General features: G+C 37.9%; 1 protein-coding gene across 2 annotated transcripts in view; it reads right to left on the minus strand.

The window, feature by feature from the left end:
• Positions 1-22,482, minus strand: part of Cert1 (ceramide transporter 1) — a 95,373-nt gene that overhangs the window by 57,077 nt on the left and 15,814 nt on the right. For both annotated transcript variants that reach the window (XM_042691121.1, XM_042691119.1), the window contains exon 3: positions 2,322-2,438. In XM_042691121.1, the coding sequence (XP_042547055.1) occupies positions 2,322-2,438 (117 nt within the window). The remainder of the gene's footprint in view (positions 1-2,321; positions 2,439-22,482) is intronic.

Genomic DNA, 22,482 nt, shown 5'->3' on the forward strand with positions numbered 1-22,482 from the left:
TGCAGAATATATCCATTTCAACTCAAAAAAGAAAATAAAAATGAGAACACTACCGAAATTCTGGTTATATTTTATTGGTGACAGTAAACTAAAATGAAATTTAATTGAAACAAAAAAAATTAATCCTAAATCTATGTTACCTGATTAAGCATTTAAAGTGCATCAAAGCTGAAAATATAGAAATCAATTCTACTTAATAACCTCTTTAATTACTAGTGACAGGGCTATCTCTGATGAAATACAGTAAACTTAAACTAGTATACCTTCCTACGTGTATGTCATGCTACTTCCACTGAAATGACATGGAGCACTTTGTTGACTGTAGTTGTAACTTCAAAGCTGTTGCCTCTCCCACCTATCTGTTACTTTGGTAAGTAACATCAAAAATATTATCCCATTTATTCCTTAGTACAATTTTGAGTACCACCACTGTGGCAGCTGAGAATACATACTTAAGAAGTAGCTACCATTCTCAAGTTCAGAGAAGTTAATGTGAATCCATGTTGTTGATGCGCCAAAGCATTGAATACTGACTCACCTATCTTTTAAATAATACAAAAATAGGCTGGGCTTGGTAGCTCACACCTGTAATCTTAGCCACACAGGCAGCTGAGATCTGAGGATCATGGTTCAAAGCCAGCCACGGCAGGAAAGTCGACGAGACTTTTATCTCCAATGAACTACTCAGAAAAGGCTAGAAGTGGTGCTGTGGTTCAAGTGGGAGACTGCTAGCTTGAGCAAAATAAGCTCAAGGACAGTGCCCAGGCCCAGAATTCAAGCCCCAGGACCAGCAAAAAAGTGAATAAAATCATTTATATAAATGGCTTTTAATTTTCCATCTTTATATTCCCCTGAAGTAATAATACCAAGATAACTGAGACTTTTAAAAAATGTCTTAAATCAACATAATTCTAAAGCAAATATACAGAGAAAAAGAAATTCATCCTTCAATTTTCTTTAGGCTAAGGAAAACTCATTATCATAAACCAGGAAGAAAAGCTAACAAATGATCAATACCAAGAAGAATGTTCTATGGCATGTCAGACCAAACTAGTTTTTCTTGTTCTGTGGTATACTTGTACTTTGTGGCTGTTAAAAATAACTAAAACAGGTACTTCAACTACAAGTCTCTGAAACCCACATGAACAAGTACAGACAAGTACATGAACAGGCACAAGGTTCTCACAGGTAACACACAAGAACAACAGGGGTGATTTCTGAACTTTATCTTTTATCATATCATTTAATAGGTAATAAGGTAATTTATTAGTATCATGGTTCTTTAGCTTACTACTAACAGCAAAAGTCAAAAGATTAGCTTTAAATTTTAAGTTTATATATTAATATCACACTTTTAGTATGTGTAATCATTAGACAGCTTCAAATTTACAAAGTGATTAAACGATTTCCTAATAGTCACCAAGAATTTTCCAAAATCATAATAGATGACTACAAAAATATTGAAGCTTTTAAATATCAGTTTTACAATCCAGTGTTATTTCAAAAGTCCTTTCACCAAGATCATTTAAAAAAGATATTATAAATCCAAAATAAAACAAATCAAGATATATTTTATGAAAAAGGGTATATAACTTCAAAGGTATGTATATGTGTACAATTATGTCTATATATATTTATTTGTGTGCATGTCTGTACATGTAGATACCACGGCTTCAACTTAGAGCCTTGAGATTTTTGCTCTTCTTGCTTGCTCACAGATGGTACTCTACTATTTGAACCATGTCTCTAGCTGGACTTTTAGGTGGTTGCTTGGAAACAGTTTCTCAATCTTCTAAGCTTAGCCTCCTGGTTAGCTAGAATTTAAAGGCATGAGCTCCTGGTGTCCAGCAAATTTGTGTTTTAATTAAAAATAAAAAAAATTGGGGCCTGGAATGTAGCTTAGCATGCATGAAGCCCTGAGTTCAATTCCTCAGTACCACATACACAGAAAAGAGCCAGAAGTGGCACTGTGTCTCAAGTGTTTGCCTCTCTGTGCTCAGGGACAGTACCCAGGCCTGGCACAAAAAAAGCAAGCAAGCAAGCAAGCAAGAAAGCAAGAGAGGGAGAGGAAGAAGGATGGAGGGAAGGGAGAGAGAGAGAGGTAGAGAGAGGGAGGGAGGGAAAAATATTAATTACCCTAATAACTTTAAAAAACTCAAGTATTAGAAAAATATTTTAAAAATTGTTTTAATCTTTATCATTCAAATAACATTCAATTTTTAAGTAACATACTTTATGTAAGTGTCAAGACTGCTTTAGAGGAGATAGCATTAGGACTATTTCCTAGACCTCCATGAAGAGTTAAATATTAGAAATCTTACCTTGTGCTGTTCAATGGCATCTATCCACTGCTGTCTGTGATCTGGATCCTGAGCACGAAGATACCAAACACTATCATTCACACTAATATCAAATCGACATTCATCAAAATCATGAGGCTGTGGGGGGAGGTAGAAAATCAAAGGAAAGGTAATTATACTTTTATAAATCTTGTACCCTCCAACAAAAATATAAGCATACTTATGCTTCTGGAAGGCTCTTGTTATTTTTAAGTTTATCTACTTAAATAACTTTTCTAAAAATGTCTCTGATGACAGAACACATGTCAAGTTACCAAATCCAACTTTCATTCACTACTCCTACAAATGAGCTGGCATATAAACAATGAGCATCTATTTCAAAAGCACAAACAGAGATGCTATTTTTCATCAAATTATTTAAGTTAGCTCAAGTAGCAGAAACACCACCAAAAGGGAAGTTGAGTCCAAAATAAAGTTCTGCAAAGTTGTCTTTTTCCTTACTTCCTTACTCCATTATCTAATCATAAATTTCCATTGTGAAGTTGTATTCCATTAAATTTAATGAAGTATTTAATAAAAGTATTACCACTTTCCCAATTTCTACAATTAATTTTTATGTTATTACATATATTTACAGTAACAGTCAGTGTTAGTATTATGCTCAGCTTTGGTCCTCAGCTCCACCCACACCTGAGCCCCCTCCCATTCCTGGAGTTCCCACCATACAGATAGCCCCTCCCTGCTCTCCGCCCAGACCCACAAGAACTCCCATCTACCTCACTTCCTATCCCTCAGACCCTCCTGCTACCTGGATGGCAACAGAGGCCATATGCTCCCTCTTGGGGGAAATATGGCTCCTCTACTAAACCTTATAATAATCTTTCTCCTGTGCCTGCCTGCCTCTGTGTGGTCCCCTGTGATGGATGTGTGGGACCCTCCTTCATTGGTGGCCCTTACGGGGATAGGCTTTCCAGCCTCCCCCCTCCACTTCAGAAGGGGATTAAGACCAGCTGCCCTGGAACCTATCCTGAGATCCTACATTCCGGGTGCCAGAGGACCACCAAGGTAACTTTCTCCTGACCAAGCACTCTACCAGCCCATCCAACACCGCTAACCAATTAAGTCCCACTCCAGTGTAAGTGATCAGTTTATCTGAGGTCTGGGTTTCTGATTCCACTATCTCAGTGGTAGGCCACTTGGGCCTTTGTGAGCTAACCAAGCCCCTTCCCCCACAACAAGGAAAATCTTGGTCAAGTGCCCAAACCTAGCTGCAAGAGGCCTACTGTGGCCCAAGGGGGCTCCCTTATCCCCCCGCCGTGGACAAACGTGAGGATGTTTTCCACTGGCAGGGCCACACCCTCTTTAGGAGCCCACCCAGACTGTAGAGGACGTGAGTGGCTTCAGGTCACTTACCAGGGGAAGGACACTAAATTTCTTTACATTAAGGCCACTGGGCCTTGGAGGGCTGCTAAGTCCCCATTACAGTCAAATTTGGCCCCAAATTTAAAACTCCACCTCTATGAGCACTCAGGTAGGTAAAAGTCTGTGTCCTCCTCCCCTTAAACTCTGCAGCTTGCTGTTTCAAAATTAGCTTCTGGTAACCTCTCCCTTCTTCCAACTAAAGATATTCACAAGCATTTCATAAGCTAAATACCTTGGTTAAGCCTTGGAAGAATATAGCCAGCAATAGCTTGTTTATACTCATTGAGATTTAAAAAAATGGATGAGTTTAAGTTTAAACTCACCGCGCCCCCCCACAAAAAAAGTTCAATAAGTTTGGATATTACCAAAAGTGTATTAAATTATGTTAAATCTTCTCTCTAGCATTGAGCATGTGGTGGATGCACCTCTTGGCATCATGGTAATTCAGATGCTTGTTTCGCAGTGACTCAACTTGATTCTGTGACCCTCCCCCTCAACCTGACCTGGGACGCCTTTAAGCTAGGCCACTTGTCTTTCATGTCTAGTCTCCTGTTTACTAAGTTTCTTCTTGTTGGCAAAGTTTTTTATTTTAAACTGACCACGTGGTTCCATCATAATTAGGAACAATAATACCGCTAAAATTTCAGAACTTTAAAACAGCCAATTTTAAAATCTAAGCACGCTCTATAATCTATGCACAAACATGTCTGTCTGTGTCTATTTGTCTACATGTAAGTGGTTATGGTTTCAAGGTTACCAAGTATTCTGAGAACTAAACGATCTTTGTCAATGAAAGCTGTGATTTCACCTAAATTGCTGAAAAGCTTTGTGACCTGATTAGAAGCCAAAGGAAAAACAGACAGTTTTAAAAGGCTTTTGGAAAGGAGATTAAAAAAAGATGGTTTCCTTTACAAAGTAAATAAGTTGGCTGTTTATGTCATTCCTATGTCCATCTATGCAAAGAGTTAAGTATTGTACTTATGACCATGGATAGTAAACTAAGGCTAAGGTTTTAATTCTCTGTTTTCTCTCCTGAACACCAATCAACTCCCTTTAAGATCAAGGGACCAGAGTAACTCAAGATACAGTGTGGCCAGTGAATGGGAAATGTCCAGGAAACAAAACAAAGCTATTACAGATGCCTAAACCAGTGATGCCAACGTACAAAAGCTGGTGTAAACCAGATCTTAAACCAATATAGAGAATTCTGCAGGTAACCAGCAGGAGGTGTGACAGTCCTCACATGCTGGGAGATGCCACAGCCTTGCCCAGACCTTGCTGGCCTTGCTTCATGACACATGACCAAAAGCCCACTGATTTGGGGTAAAACACAAGCCACTTCAGATATTTAGTTCTGTAAACGTTAATCCCCACTAGTTAGACCATAAGGGGAGTGTGAGCAAAGGATATAAGTTGACTTCTATACGATTTTACAATTGGATATATTTTTTTTAAAAGAAAAAGAAAAAAGATGCTACAGTGCTAGTACACTGAAGTGTCAGGCAAGAGTTAAAGGGTGTAGCCCAGTGTTTCAATGAGGTATTTAAATGGAAATGAAAGTAACTTTACAAAATGGGATTAAAATGGCATCTCCTTAGTAAAAATTTGGAAGTTGTGGGGAGTGGCTGGCCTCCCAGACAAAAGTTTAAAAGATAAAATTGTCCTAAAGGTTTATTTCAAAGTAAAAAAATTCCAGTTTGGCCTTAAAGTTTTTTGTAATGGTTTACAGCAGGCCCACAGTAAAAGACAGGACAAGTTTGTCAGATGTAACTTAATAAGTTCCAGTAAGACCACGCTTATAAAACTACTTCCAATGACCAACTTTGTTGCTTTTAATTGGAGTAAAAGTGGACATTTGTAAAAATTCATTGATCTGGGAACTGCAGTTCAAAGCCAGCCCGAGCAGACAAAAGTCCTAGTGAGATTGTCATCTCTAATCTTCCAGTAGTGTGCTCAAAGTGGCTGAGTGCTACCCCTGAGCTGGAGAGCTGAGGGACAGCACTCAAACCCTGAGTTCAAGTCCAGTGACTGAGGAAGGAAAATGCCAAAGGTACATTTATCCTAACATAAAAAAGGCACTAGGAGACCCTGACACTGTTAAAACATCCAGAGGCAATTACAAGCAATTGCTTAGATGACAAAAATGTTATCAGATCCTGAGTTACTTGAGCTTGGCCCTCCAAAAAAACTGATCAAAGCAGGAGGTCATGGAAAGATAGTTTGTAAAAATGCCTCACACCCATGCTGGTCTAACTGGACAAAATTTGCCCATCATCTGTGATTGCAGTAAAAGCTAGGGTTATAAAATGCAAATCCCCCTCTATCTGTTCAAAGTCCTAATTGGCAATAACTTTTGAGCTGGTTAAATTCATCTGTTAAAAAGCTTGTAGAGCTGAGATTATGTCCCTATTGAGATCTGTCTGAAGGCCTACACAAGTAGGCATTGTTGAGGCCACTAGAAATCAGGTTCCTCCACCAGCCAAAAAAAAAAAAAAAAATGCTTTTATAAACCAAGGTGTCAAACAGGTTAAGCTGCTATAGTCCAAAAAGGCCTGTACATTTGTTAAAGGTTAAATGTTGTATATAAGCCACTTTAAACAGGCTGCCCAGAGGCAATGGGCGATACTTAAGAGTGCATCCACTGGATTTTATTTAAAAAAAAAAAAAAAAACTGACAAGTAACTGTTAGTCAATTGTTAACAAGTTATAGGTAACCTCTATCTCATTGATCTCCTTGTTCCTTTAATTGGAAATAAAAGGGTTTTTGTAACAAAAGACTCCTTTTGCCACAGATCAAAGCCATCCTGGGCACATGAAAACCCTCTAAAACTCAATCTCCTGGCTAATCAGCAAGGAGCCAGGCTGAAGGCATGGCTAGAGACTCTCAGCCGAAGGCTGAAAGTGGCATTGTGATTTTTAAGTGGAACGCTCGCCTCAAGCAGAAGTGCTCAGGGACAGTGCTCAGGCCTTGAGTCCGAACTGTAAATGCCAAGAAGGACAACCTATCCCAGCAATGGACGCTGAGACACCAGGACAAAGTCAGTCCTGACAATGGAAAACCATGGAGAGGAGTAAGAGGAGATGACAACATAAATGGAGTAACTTTATGCTCGCCCTTTCAAAATTTATCAAGCTGGGAGATCAAGAGAATTAGATGTTTGCCCACCTAATGTCCATACCTGTCTACCTTCTAACTGGACAAAAAGTTAGCAGTCTTGCCTTTGTTACCTGCTATTTGTATTTATAGTAGCTTCTGACTGGTATTCCCAACCAGTCCATTATGCTCCCCCTACCCAGTTACCCAAAAGATGCTAGACACCCCCTTCCTGCCTTCTTGCCCAGAATCCAGTTATTTCACCTTCCCTATAATGGGCTGCAATTGGCAAATGGAACTTTTCTGGCCTATGACCAACATGTGTTCTCCTATGTCATTCATGTTAACTGACCTTGTCACCTTGTCAGCTTTTTGCCTGATCTTTCCAAAAGTCTCTTTTGCCAGCCCAGGATACCACCTGGGAACAAGTCAAGGCCATCCTGTTCCTGCAGGCAACCAGAGACATCACTTACACTGCCCTGCCTTGCCCAGCGCAGACCCGGACACTAAAGACCCCAGCTCCAGGGATTCCTTGATGCCCCCAGGCCTGCAGTAAGTAGCCAAAAGAGCCCAAGACACCCATTGGCTCTGGTATCTTTAAATATTTCTGCTACCCCCTCCTCAGGTTACTGTGATCCTAAAGCAGAAAAGTCTTACTCCCCCTCCTCCAGGATACCAAGAGTCAAGTACCATTCTATGTCTCCAATATGAGACAAAAAAAAAGGCAATTTCAGGTCTTTGATAGCCCCCTTCTGGAAATCAATCCCTCTATGGCATATTACTCTCTTGAGGTATTAACAATTTTTGCTTTATATTAATTGTGTCTTACATTTTAGATAACTATTGCCATGGAAAAGGGACGACCTTTACAAACCAAACTGTCAAACAGATGCTTCATGGATAGTACCAGGCCGAGCAACAAAGCAGAGGCCCCATGACAACAGGAAGTAGCTCCAGAAGAAATGACCTCAGCCCATTACTCCTCCCCCCACTCCCCACCCCTGGCCTGGTACCTCCTATTTTTATTAAACAACAGAACCGGGGAATGTTAGTATTATGCTCAGCTTTGGCCCTCAGCTCCACCCACACCTGGGCACCCTTCCATTCCTGGAGTTCCCACCATACAGCTGGCCCCTCCCTCTCATGTGGGTCTGTGCCCAGACCCACATGAACTCCCATCTACCTCACTTCCTATCCCTCAGACCCTCCTGCTACCTGGATGGGGACAGAGGCCATGTGCTCCCTCTTGGGGGAAATATGGCTCCTCTACTAAACCTTATAATAATCTTTCTCCTGTGCCTGCCTGCCTCTGTGTGGTCCCCTATGATGGATGTGTGGGATCCTCCTCTTTCAGTTAGGAAAGCTTTCAATGAAAAATACAAAATTATCATTACAAGAACTATGTAGGAAGCCAGGGAAGCCTTCTGCATAAGCACTGAATATATAAGCACTGAATGCAAGACTTAACTTTGAATCAGTACTTTTGAATCAAAGCTCTTTGTAAAATTATATAAACTCAATGTTTTTCAAGTCCATTTTTCCCTCAACATGAATTAATTTCTGACAGGATACATCACATTTACCACTTCTACCATAGAGGGTACAGTCAATTTTCTTTCCTGTGATCTGTCTTTAGAGAGAAGAGACTCTTTTCTGGCCAGAATAATAAATTTGTTAGCTGAACAGAATTCACGTACTACACCTGAAGGGGTTTATTCTTTCCCGTCTTTAACAACATTCATCTTCTTACCAACTTTTTTTAAGCGAAAACAGTATTAGTTCCACAATGTTCTTTGGTCTATGAAACAATTTCTCTTTTAAGATAAAAATAAATCACAGTTCTGACTTGCAAAAAGATACAAATAAGTATGTTTTGAATTGCTATGCTGGGCATCAGTTAAGAATAGAAATATACCAAAAAGCAAAAGGGAAAAACAAGACAATACACACCCCATATCAGAAAGTATGCATATAGGACATATAAGAAGATGTTATAGAGTATAGATCTCGTACTCTGTAAACCCAGCACTCTGCATGTTGAGATACAAGGATTAAGAAGACTTCAAGGCCAGCCTGGCTACATAACAAACAGCTGTATCAGTAAAGAGGCTAAAAATTATGGGCAGGGTAAACAAATTTGAGAACAATACAAAAAGAAAAAGCATACATTTATATGCCATGTGTACATGTTTTTGGTCAACAATAGATGGCTACACTACAGTGGTTTCATTAGATGTTAGTGAGAGCTGACAAATCTCTATTGTTCAGTAATGCTGAAGCCTGCCTCATGAAATGCATTACTCATAAGTTTGTGGCTATGTGGATATTAAACAGATGGTACTGCTAGTTGTATGAAACTATACTAAATGTAAGTGTGTAAAGTACATAATACTTGGTAATGATACTCACTATGGTTTATGTATCTATGTTCATTAAAAAAAAAGTTTACTGTGAAACAGCCTGTCATATTAAAGCAGCCACTGCCTTATATACCTTGCTCAGTAAGTCTCTTGACTACATCCAAGGTTAAAATGAGTGGCTAATCAATACCAGCTAGGTTTTGTGTTCTCTGGGATGTTCACACAAGGAGAAAGATCAGGTAGTGACACATTTTTTAGAACATGTCCTGTTAAGCAATGCAGTTGTAATGAGTAGACAAAGGATGAAAAGCAAACACTTTAGTGTTTTCAAAAGTAAGAATATAGGCCTGCACCAATAATACTAGCTACTCAGGAGGTTGAGAGATGGGGATCACAGTCTGAAGCCAGCCAAGTCCATGAGACTCTTATCTCCAATTAGCCACCAAAAAAGCCAGAAATGGAGCTGTGGCTCAAGTGGTGAAGTGCTACCCTTATGCAAAAAAGTTCAGGAATGGCACACAGACTCTGAATTCAAGCACTAGGATGGGCACCAAAACAAAACAGGAAAAAAAAAAATGAGGAAGATAGTATGTCCAATAATAATAATAATAATACCTAGAAAAAGCAATACAACTACATTCTGTAAAGGTAACAAATTACAAGAAAAAGGAAATGCTAGCGTATTTTCCAAGTTACTCTAGCTAAATAAGATGTTGTGTGGTAGATTCCTTGAACACCACTCCCTTTCCTACACATTCTGGGGATTGAATCCAAGGTCTCAGAACCCTAGTAAAGCAGCTACCACTTAAGCCATGCCCCAGGCTTTTTGTTCTTGAGATAGTTTTTCATTAACTTTGCCAGTGCTGGTCTTCTATCTCCACCTTCAGACCTCAACTCCCTAAATAATGTGGATTACAGGTGTATGTCACTATTCCCAGCTTGTCTGGTAGAATTTTCTTTTTTAAGTCATAGCCATTGTAATATCTAAGCTTTCATTCCCCTAAGAACCACCACTGAGAATGAAAGCTATAGAAGGTCATCTACAAAAAAGTGAATCTCACACTTTATCATGCCAGCATTTATTGTTAGAGAAAAACATTCTAAAGGATAAAATTTAAAACTACTTTCAAAATAACCTATAGGAACAAGAGGAATAAATACATAAAAAAAAATATAGAGAAAAGTCATGGAATATATAGGGATTGCCTTAGTGGCACAGAGACCCGAAACTGAACAACTAATAAATTATAAGATCAAGCCAATCTGCAAGGAGTGAAATTATCAAGTAGTTTTAAAGGCAAAGACAACAAAAACACAAGTGATCTGAGTGAACCACCGAAAGATTCAACTAGGCTCCTATCCTAAAATCCTATCCTATCCTAAAATGAATGAGCCACCTCTAATAACATTAGAAGCTCCATTTTCTACCCCCACTAAAGATTAAATCAGATATTACTACACAGCAGTGCTCAAATGGGACAGAAGAGTGTATAAAATCTTCATGTTAAAGACTTCCATTTCTTTCTTACCTTCCTAATTAAGACCAATACTTGTTCCTTCTATATACCCTTCTGTCTTTAAGATTTTTCTATGTAAAACTAAACAGTCTAAGAAAAAAAAAGGGGGGGCATGCAATAATGATACTTGAGGGTTTCACATCATACTAATGAACTTGACCTTCACATCTTAAGATATGCTTCATCAAAATGGTAGAGTAACTAAGAGGAATAAGAAGTAAGATCTAGGCAAAGAAGAATGCAATATAGGAGAGAAACAAGGGGATGCTGTGGAAGACAGTAAGGAGAATTACCAGCAGCAAAGTCACAAAGAAAGCTCAAAAATCTAGATTAGAACAGTATGACAAGAGGCATTTCAATGAAGGAGAAAAATCAAATGGAGATAGCCATTGAACTATTTGCCAAAATTGTCCATTTTTCATTCATTACAAGCATACATATGTGTGTGTATGCACGCACACGCACACGCGCGTGTTCACACACACACACACACACACACACACACACACACGTCACTGAACATAGTACTATTAGCTTTAAAATTCTTGGTAATTCTCATATGTGGTTCACCCTGAATTTGACACTGGTTCAGGTCTTTTCCTGAGAAAAGAGCAATTTCCTGGCTTATTCTTATTTAGTTATTTGGGACTGAGTTATGCTGAGTTATTTGGGCTTATTCTTACATTGAGTTACTTGGGACTAATCTTGGATATTGGTAGGCTGTGAACTCTGAATTCTGTTCTGGAAAGTATTTATTTTAGCTGGCACTTAATTTGCTTGGATTCACATTGTCAAACTTGTCACATGTTTTAAGAACGGCTAGAACTCAATTCAGAGTGTTTTCAATCGGCCTGTGCACATAGCTGCCCTCAAGTCTAGAAAAGACTTGGACAAACTTTAACTCAGAATTTGAGGTTTATTTTCAATGTTTTAGGGCTTCTGGCCTCATTTTCCAGCAGCCCTGGTAAATTACCTAAGCCAGTAACCTTGGCAACTTTTTCAGGTTCTGGTAATCAGAAAGATGTCTGGCTGCCTTTTCTTAGAGATTTGACTGTAATTCTAACAAATTTTCAAATAGCTTGGCAAACACTCAGGAAGCTCAATCATTTATATCTGTGTATGTTTAGCACCTCTTTTCTAGAAATACTAAAATTTCTATTCCCAATAAAAAGTTAAAGAAACTCAACTAGATTCAAATAACATGAAATCCGTGTGCTAAATTACAAACTTACAACTTACCAAGCTTACGTTGGTAAGAAATATGCATAGAGAAACAAAACTTGTGCTGAGATTGCACCACAGGTACCATACGTATGAATAAGGCGTTGCCCTAGCTTCTGGATCTTTTAAGTAATGATTGTCACTGCTGCAACTAGAAACTAGATGCTGCTGTGCCAGCATGGGTCAAAGAATAACTTCCTGTTGGGGCTCGGAAGGTGACTCAGTAGTAGAGCGCTTGCCTTGCATGCATGAGGCCCTGGGTTCGATTCCTCAGCACCACATAAGCAAAAAGTAAAAAGCCGGAAGTGGCACTGTGGCTCAAGTGGTAGAGCACTAGCTTTGAGCTGAAGAGCTGAGGGACAGTGACCAGGCCCAGAGTTCAGGCCCCATGACCAGACCCCCCCCCCCCCAAAAAAAAGAATAACTTCCTTTTTCTCCTTTTTTGATAGTCCTTCTCCAGAGTCAAAGTAATGCTGGAGAGAAAAACAAGGAAGTGAGGGAAGTGAAAACAAGGGAGTGGGAGTGAGGGAAATTAATAAGAGAGTTCTGTCTCTTAACATGTCCCAGGCTTGATAATGTGATTCCAAGCAACAATTGAAATGTCTAATTCATACCCCCATTTGGTAACTAATACAGGGGTGGTAGGATAGGAAAGAAAATTATCTGGCCTTTGTAAGTTACATATAGTACATGTGTGTGTGTGTGTGTGTGTGTGTGTGTGTGTTTTCTCCCAAAGTTGAGAATACCACAAAAACAGATTTTGATGATGTATACCCCATTTTCTAACCTATTATCTTTCTCAAATCCATCCTTCTTATTGTTTTGAGAAGTGGATAAGAAGGGAGAGTGACATAGAAAGTGGTTGGAATATATTGTAATCATGTGTGTAAATGACACAATCTTTTTAAAAAACCCTATTCTTAATGTTTTACACTATCAGGACCAGGATGCTGCAAGCAACCTTTGTTCTTTTAAGTGTCCTTCTTTAAATTCTATTAATCTAGGGCACTAGAGTGAGACCAGAGGTCATGAAGAAGAGAAAAAAATACAAATAAAATCTTGTGCTTCTCTGTACACTGGGTACAGTATGTACCCAGCTAAGATTCCTTGGCTCTGGCAGTGACAGTTATATTCCCCAGCCTCTTTTAGGAACCTCAGAAGTACCAGCTATGTGAGGTATAGTTTTACAATATTCTCCCTTCCATAAGTGTGATATATTAATACCAGTTACACCAGGTATACTCCCCCTGATAGATGCCAATAATCCAGGAACACAAGACATTTCCTCTAAGCTTCTGAGATAGCAGATGAACATCTGAGCCTCAGTTCCTTAAGGAGTCTTTGAGTTTAAGAAGTACTCACTTTCAACTCAGAGCTTAAGCATGAGGGGATTCCAGGAATCTCATGAAGAGCTGGTAGAGGACTAGTAGGAAGCATACAATCTAATTTTCTTTCTCCTTTCTTCCTTCCCTTTCTTTCTTCTCTTTCCTCTCTTTTGTTATTACTGGGGACTGAACTCAGGATATTGCACTTGGGCCACACCTCCAGTTCATTTTTGCATTGGGTCTTGTATGTATGCACATGTGCTCTGTGTGTGTGTCCCCCCTAGGGTATGAACTCTGGGTCTGGGCACTGTCCCTGAGCATTTGTGTTCAAGGCTAGTACTCTACCACTTGAGCCACAGCTCGAGAGAGAGAGAGAGAGAGAGAGAGAGAGAGAGAGAGTGTGTGTGTGTGTGTGTGTGTTGAACTCTGGGTCTGGGCACTGTCCCTGAGCATTTGTGTTCAAGGCTAGTACTCTACCACTTGAGCCACAGCTCAACTTCTGGCTTTTTGGGGCACTTAATTGGAGATAGGAGTCTAACAGATTTTCCTGCCTGGGTTGGCTTTGAACTGCAATCCTCAGATCTTAGCCTCTTGAATAGCTAGGATTACAAGCAGGAGGCCCTGGTGCCAGGTCTGCACTGGTTATTTTTGAGGCAGGATCTTGCTTCTATGCCTAAGCCAGCTTGGGCTGCAATCCTTGTTTCCCCATGTCACTAGTAATAACAGGTATATGCCACTGTGTCCAGTATTGAGATGGAGTCTTGTGAGCTACTTTTTGCTGTGCACCTGTTCCATCTCTATCTTCTAAGTAGCTAGTACTACAGGTTTGAGCCACAGTGCCTAGCAGATAATACGTTTTCTTACTGTACTGGGCCCAATACTGCAGGGCTCTCTAGACTTATAGGATGACAAGTCTAATTTTGCCCCTTTGTTCTTCTAGCCTAAAGTAGATTCTTCTAAGCACTGCTTCTCTATTTCCTCTAAAGTGTCACTTTAGATGCTACTACTAGTATCTAAAGTAGGTTCTGATATCAAATTGATCTCTCACTGATATAGAAAGTCTCAAAATGTACACTTTTATTTTACAGCACAGTATTATATAAGCACTAACGTGTTTCCAAGATTTAGACATTTTAGCTAACAACTGAGGAAGTAAGACCAATTTGAACAATGTGATTTCCATCATGGTGCAACAGCACTCTAGTTTGTACCTGCAGATACATGAAATACTTCAACTGAAGTATTTCATGAGGTTATAAACTACAAAGAATAGAGACTATTTCCTGTAATACATATCTGTTTATTCTAATACTGAATACACTGACTGACAATAAAAGTTTATGCGTTGTATACTGAGAATGAAATTCAGAAAAATAATGCCCATGCAAAACATGCACACAAATGTTCATAACAGCTTTAAATTGGAAGCAACCCAAATGTCCTTCAACTTGTGAATGGCTGAACTGTAGAACACACAGGAGAGATTATTCAACAATAAAAAGGAACAAATTGTTGATACATTAACAATTTGATGAACAAATACCATACTAGACATTTCAATTTTGTAGAAAATGTATTCCAAGAAAATCAAATGATGTTATAAAAGCTTTGGCATGGAACCAAAATAAGAATAATTAAAAGAGAGTTTTACGTATGAATTTTAGTTTTTGTTTAGTACCAAACATAATATATTCTTCTAACTTTCCTTCTAAAACATTAAAATATTAGTATGGGGAAGGAAAGAAAAACCCTACTAATGTTCTTTTGCCTTCAAAGTCACTGCCACTCCTGCCAAATGGCTCCTGAGTCTCGTTCACAAAACAAGGTATAAAACAGTGACTTAACAAATCCTCTAAAAAAAAATTATCTTTTACAGAACTTGCTGAGATCTCTCCTTCCATGTGTATATTTTTTCTGTTTGGGTGCTTACAATCCCCTGGCTTTCTTCTACCAATTACCAATTTTCAGTCAAGTCATTCCTAGAACACATCTCTTTGGTCACATATGTTTTTGCTGGTTTTCTTTTTCAATTAAGTCATTCCTAGAACAGTTGGTGTATACCCTTACAAGACCTCTCCTACTATATGGTACTTTCTAGCCTATCACGATCTATGGTACATGGTCCTTGTGATCTTAAGCAAACAGAAGGTATTCTTTAACACCAAAAGAGAAAGATAAAACACAAGAATAATTCAGGAGAGTCAGTCCTTCCAGACAAGTAAGCAAATGAGGGTGAGGAAAGAAGTAAATATCAGAAAAACAAGAAAATGATAGGAAACCTACAAGCCTTTCAGTATTCATTATGTTAATGGTTTAATTCTTCAATCAAAATGCATAAAATGATGGGTTGGATTAAAACACAAGGCCCAACCATTTCCACTAATCAAGATAACAATGGTTTAGGGTGTAAGGATGAAAAAAGGTTTTCCAAGCAGATAGTAGTTATGCTTACAGCTGATAAAACAAATAATTAGAAGATAAAACAGTTTACTAATAAAAGAAGCAACTGGAGGGGAAGGAAGGGGAGGGGAGGAGAGGAGATGGGAGGAGAGGAGAGGCACAATTAGGGACAAAGGAAGAAGGACAGAGGACAAGAAAGAGCAGACCTGATCAATCCAGGATATATGAGTGCATGAAAATGTCATAATAAAACCTTTGAATTTGTACAATTCATGTGTCTAATAATAATAAAAGGAACACATTAAGCTTGTAATTTTTTAAATGTCAGTGTTAGATAATAAAGCTAAGGAATGTTCCAATATAAAAGAAACAAAGATATAATAACTAAGTGCAATAGATGTTTTAGATTAATTTTTGTACTGAAGGGTAAAGAACACTGTAAATGAGCATTACTTAAAATGATAAAATTAGAATATAGACTAGAACAGAAAAAAGGTGTTTATAAAGATTTTTAATATGATAGTTATAGCAACGTTACCTAATAAAATATGCAACTTATTTTCAAATGACCCCCTAAAAATAAGGTATATATGGTATTTGTGTATACAGGATAGATGAAAGAACAGCTGTGATGTAAAACTAGTGGTGAGGGGCTGGGAAGGTGGCTCAGTGGTGAGTGCCTGCTTTGCATGCATGATTCCTCAGCACCACATAAGCAGAAAAAAGTCGGAAGTGGCACTGTGGCTCAAGGTAGAGTGCTCGCCTTGAGCTAGAGCTGAGGGACAGCGCCCAGGCCCAGAGTTCAGCCCCACGACTGACTGCCCCCCAAAAAATAATGGTGAAATGGTTCATGATAGGAGTTATCTACATCATTCTTACAACTTCTCTGAAGTTATTTCAAAACATTAACAAAACAAAAATTATTTAAAATTCATGTGGTGGTAGCTAGCAGTACATGTTTGTATTTCCCAGCACTGGAGAGAGGCTGATGCAGCAGGATCATGACTTTGAGGCTTGTCTAGGCTACAGTATGAGTTCTATTTTAGCCTGGACCATTTAGAGACAGTCTCAAAAGACAATATACATAAAAAGACACAGTCAATTCTACTCTTCCCTCACAACAGTCATCTTTAAAAGCCAGCTACTCAATATCTACTTAACTCTTATTAAGGAGAGCCAAATCTCATCAGACATTTACGGAAAACCTCTAACATTAAAATCAAAGTCTAAATACTAAAAAAGGAGCTCTGAAGAAGAGTCAATGAAGCAAGATCACAAGATATATTACATACACACACAACGTGATACCTACATATTCATATGCATATATGCCTAACTAGTTATCCTTTTCCTTTTAACACATTTGTCATTCAATGCTCTGCCTCTGAATCTCGTAGAATGTTGAAGAGGAATTTCAACACAATCCAAAATTTATTATTTGATTTGTATTCCCACACTTCTGCAGGCTTCCACATTGCTCTATCGTAACTACCAGTTGTTTAGATCTGAATCTTCTTATTTCTCTCACACCGTATAAAAAAACCTAACAAATCGCCAGGTGCCAGTGGCTCACGCCTGTAATCCTAGCTACTCAGGAGGCTGAGAACTGAGGATTGTAGTTCAAAGCCAGCCCAGGCGGGAAAGTCTGTGAAATTCTTATTTCTAATAAACCACTAGAAAACAGGAAGTGACACTGTGCCTCAAGTGATAGAGCGCAATCCTTGAGCTGAGGGACAGCTCCCAGGCCCAGAGTTCAAGTCCCAAAACCAACAAAAATAAAAAACAAAAAAACTAATAAATCTACACTTCTTGACAGCAATACTTTAATAATAAATCCAGGACTGGGAAAGTGGCTCAGTGGTAGAGTGCTTGCCTTGCATGCATGAGGCCCTGGGTTTGATTCCTCAGCACCACATAACCAGAAAAAGCCAGAATTAGTGCTGTGGCATAAGCGGTAGAGCACTAGCCTTGAGCTGAAGAGCTGAGAGATAGCGCCTAGGTCCAGAGTTCAGGCCCCATGACCAACAAAAAATTTAAAAAGAAAAAATAATAAATCCAGAAGCCAGGTACCAGTGGTTCACAACTGTAATCCTTCCTACTCATGTGGCTGGCTGTCATGTAAGACTGTATTTGAACCCAGCCCCAGTGCAAAGTTTGAGATTCTTTTCTCCAATCAACCACCAAAAAGCTGGAAATGGACCTGCGGCTCAAGCAATAAAGTGCTAGCCTTAAGCAAAAAAGCTCAGGCCCTGAGTTCAAGCCCCAGGTATGACACACACAAAAAATACATAATATATAAATAATGCATCCAGAATCTAAGTGTTTCCCATAATTTGTACCATTATAACTGATCCAATCACTTGGATTATTATTCTAGCATTCTAATGCTGCCTGATTCTACTTTCCTGCTTGTGGAAAAACAGCTGTAAATTCTTCGTTACAAAGGATCAAAGGACCCCTATGCTCAAGCTTTTAATAATCTTTATCTCAATGAGCATAAAAGTCAAAGTCCTTATGATTCACAAGGCTATACACAACCTAGCCCCACTGACTCTCTGCTTTCTTTTCCTAATATTCTGCCCATTCCACTTAATTCCAACCACATAGGTCTTTTTCATAAAGTCTTAGACAACTTTTTACCTGGTCAACTTTTCCTAAATGGCATGGTTCATTTCTTTTTCTCCATTTCACCCACTAAAAGAACTTTTCTCTTTCCATTTTTGTATCTGAAATATGGACATGACATAATTTATATTAACTTGAAATTTCAATACAGCAGATAGGACAACTGTACAAACTCATTAAGTATGGCAACTAACACTCTGTAAGAGAAGCCTTGCCAGATCACACTACAAATTATAGGTTAAGGTAACAAAAGTTACAAACAAAAATGTGTTAACAGTCTGGAAAAGTAGAACATCAGAATAAACTATGACACACATTTTGTCCTACTAATTAGGCAGTCTCCAATGGCAAAATATCTCCCTCAACCATTATCTTTGTATTTGTAACTCATACTTACAAATTTCCCACTTAAAAAACTTATAAAAAGGAAATACTCGTTATTCAAGTTCCTTTATTTAACATAAACTTAATATACCCTCTTAGTAGTTTGATTATTTTATCTTAATTCTTGAGAATCTCTGACTTAAGAAAGAGAAAAACAAACAAACAAAAAACCCTAACTTTCAATTTTATTCTCTAAGAGTGTACAATGCCATAGCCAAACTCAGACTTTGATCTCTGGGTGTTTTTGCTTTTTTTGTTTTTTTGGTTAGTTGTGGGGCTTGAACTGTGGGCCTGGGCACTGTCAGTTTGTCAGCTCAAGGCTAGAGACTTTACCACTTGAGCCACAGCGCCACTTCCAGTTTTCTGGTAGTTTATTGGAGATAAGAATTTCACGGCTTTTCTTGCCTGGGCTGGCTTTGAACCTCAATCCTCAGATCTCAGCCTCCTGAGTAGCAAGGATGACAGGCGTGAGGCACCAGCACCCGGCTTCTGGGGTTTTATATGGTGTGTATCCTGGGCTTCATTGAACTCAGGGCCTGGGCACTATCCCTGAGCTTTTGTGCTCAAGGCTAGTGTTCTACCACTTGAGACATAGACTCTATTTCTGGCTTTTTTTGGTGGTTTTTTGGTCTCAAAGTCCTTTTTACCCAGGCTTGCTTCAAACCACAATCCTCAGATCTCAGCCTCCTGAATAGTTAGGATACAGGCATGAGTCACTGGTGCTCAATTAATTTTCAATACTTTTTAACACCTAAATCTGAGCAGTATTATTATTAGCTGCATGTCTACTGTACTATAGAATTGAAATTGGGCTCATCCAAACTGTAATACTGTAATGTGATGAAGTACAAAACAAAATGGAATTTTTAAAACTTGGGATAAAACGAAAAATATGAAATTCTTAACTATTAGAGTAATATTTTGGATATGCTGAGTTAAGTAATATAGTAAAATTAATCTCACTAGGGTTCTCTCTTTTTTTTGTTTTTGCCCAGTCCTGGGGCTAGAAGTCAGGGCCTGGGCACTCTTTTGCTCAAGGCTAGCACTCTACCATTTGAGCCACAGTGCTGACTTCTGGCTTACTGTTTATGTGGTACTGAAGAATCAAACCCAGGGTTTCATGCTTGCCAGGAAAGCACTCTACCACTAAGCCACATTCGCAGCCCAGGGTTTTCTCTTTTAGTAATGTGGCTATTGAAAAAAAAATTTTAATTACAGATGTAGCTTACATTTGTAATTTATGCTGTATTTCTATCTAAACCATTTATTCATTTATCTAGCCATGAAACCAAGTACTGACTGGCTGACCAAATATTTATAAGCACCTATAACTTACTAAGAGACTCCAAGACACTGAGGATACAATGGTTAGGATGAATAAGCATGGTCTCTAACTTTGCAGAATTTACATTAATCAAATAATCACAAAGTAAATGTAAAAAACTTTTAACTGTAATAAACTACATGGAAGAAATGTAAATCATACTGATAAATCTATAATAAAAGGATATAACCATGTTCTCACTCATGTGTGGAGACTAAAGAGTCAATCTCCAAGAATGAAATGCAATACTGGTCAGTAAAAAAAAAGGACAGGAAGAGGAAGGGATAGAAATAAGTTGATTAAGGGGCACAGAAACACTGAGGGAGGAATTAGTTCTGGTTTTTTGAAGGCACAGTAGGATAGCTATTGTTAAAATAATCTATGATACATTTTTAAATTAGTCAACAAGAATAAAAAGTTCCTAATATATAAAAAAATTAACTTTAGAAAAATATTTATTACCATGACTGGGTTATTATATATTGTATACGTGTATCAAGTTACCATACAAATCTCAAAAAGATGTATTACACTGTCTCAATTAAACAAAACAAGGAGGATATAAACAAATCAGGGAAACCAGTGAAGTTTTTTAATACCTGAGTCGAGAGAGGAAAGATGATATAGAAGGAGTAAATAAAGAGGCAAAGGAAGAACATTAGACAGAAAGAAAGGTACTAAGATCTTACAACAAGCCTAAATAAGATACCTGAAACAAGGACAGCATGACTTGAGATGAGATAGCAAGAAAAGTATGGTAAAAGATGTAAAGATTCAAATGATGGAAGTGGACAAACCACATAAGACCAGGTAGCATAGGAGAGCCAAAAGTGAGGGAGAGAAAGAATAGTATCACGTATATACTTGAAGTTTTCCATGAAAATTTAAATCAAACAAAATTCTAGTGCTACAAAAATGTTCTTTATAGTGCTTTGAAATATAAGGGTCACTGGGATATAGTACCCCAGTATAAATATGGTGAAATCATCTGACTACTACTCAGAACAATGTTTTCAAAATAATAAAACAAAATATATGACTGCAGAAGAAATAAATTATACAGAAATCATAACCAAAAAGTTTAAAATAAATTTAATATATTTCTGCTGGGTTAAACTAAAACATATCTGATATCTTGACTGTGATTCTAAGATATCTATATATATAAAATGTCATGTGATAATACCTATAACAGGTGAAAATACTGTTATGATTTCTGCCTACATTGATAAAAATGACAAATTTCATTTCAGTTAGTGAAAATGAAATTGTACTGTTCTTACATTATGTTTGCAAAACCCATGTGGAATTGTCATCAAATTTTGCTGACAGTGTACATGATTAAGAGTCAGTACATCTATTTCAAAATTTAAAAAAAGAAACCTCCTACAAAACGTATTTCCTTTTTAATGAAAAAACTGTGATAATTTACAGTAAATTGAAAGAATTTGAGTAAGCAAATTAATATAAATATACATCCTTGACATGCCTCCCTCTACCTAAGACACACTTTGTCAAAAACAATTTTTAGCATCAACCATCTGGTTATTCCTGAAAATTCAAATCCACACCAGAGTATAATGAATTGGTATGTCAACTTGTACTAATAGGTTTTTAAGCATCATAATTAGTATTGGAAATCTCAATGTGAGATATGGCTTCTTTCCTAAGTATGAAAATCCAGTAAAACTTGCATTCAAATAATGTGATGGAAGAGTCCATGAAACATATTTTTATAATCGATGATACTGAAAGTTATAAAATCTTATCAAAAGGCTGATTATAATTACCTGATCACAGTGTATTGCAATGACTTTACCCTAGCTTCTAAAACCAATTCTGCCCAAACTAGTCTTCTAAGTAGTAAAGAAAGGCAATCTCCTAACCTATAATTATTCATATCTCAAGTGAAGGAGAAGTGACATTGTTCAAAAAGAACTGTACTCATTACTTGATTTATGAAATGGTAACCCCTCTATATAATCATATAATCATATTTTTAAAAAATGATTATTTGTTCAAAGGACTTTTACATAGAACTTGTAAATAATCTTATCATAAAGACAAAAAAATCAAAAATACAATTAAATTCTTAGCAAATATATTTTACATAGTACTCTTAAGCTATAAATTTTAAATTTAAATTATACCAAAGTGGCATCTTTGTGTGTGTGCCAATCCTAGGGCTTGAGCTGAAGGCCTCTCAGAGTTCTTACTTGGCTTCACATAAGCCTGATACTCTATCACTTGAGCCACACCTCTCTACCAGTCTTTTGCTAGTTAACTGAAAACAGGAATCCATTGGATTTATCTGCCCAGGCTGGCTTCAAACCTCAGTCATCAGAGCTGTCTCCTGAGTAGCTAGAGTTAGAAGAGTGAGTCACTGGCCCCCCCACTTAAGCCTCAGCTACATAGGAAGCTGAGATCTCCGAATCTAGGTTCAAAGCCAGAAATTTTTTAGTCATTTTCTTTCCTGGAGAAATTACTTTCATTTTCCCGAGACTTTTATT

Source organism: Dipodomys spectabilis, unplaced genomic scaffold, assembly GCF_019054845.1.
Source record: "Dipodomys spectabilis isolate Male_0828 unplaced genomic scaffold, ASM1905484v1 ptg000140l, whole genome shotgun sequence".
NCBI lineage: Eukaryota > Metazoa > Chordata > Mammalia > Rodentia > Heteromyidae > Dipodomys > Dipodomys spectabilis.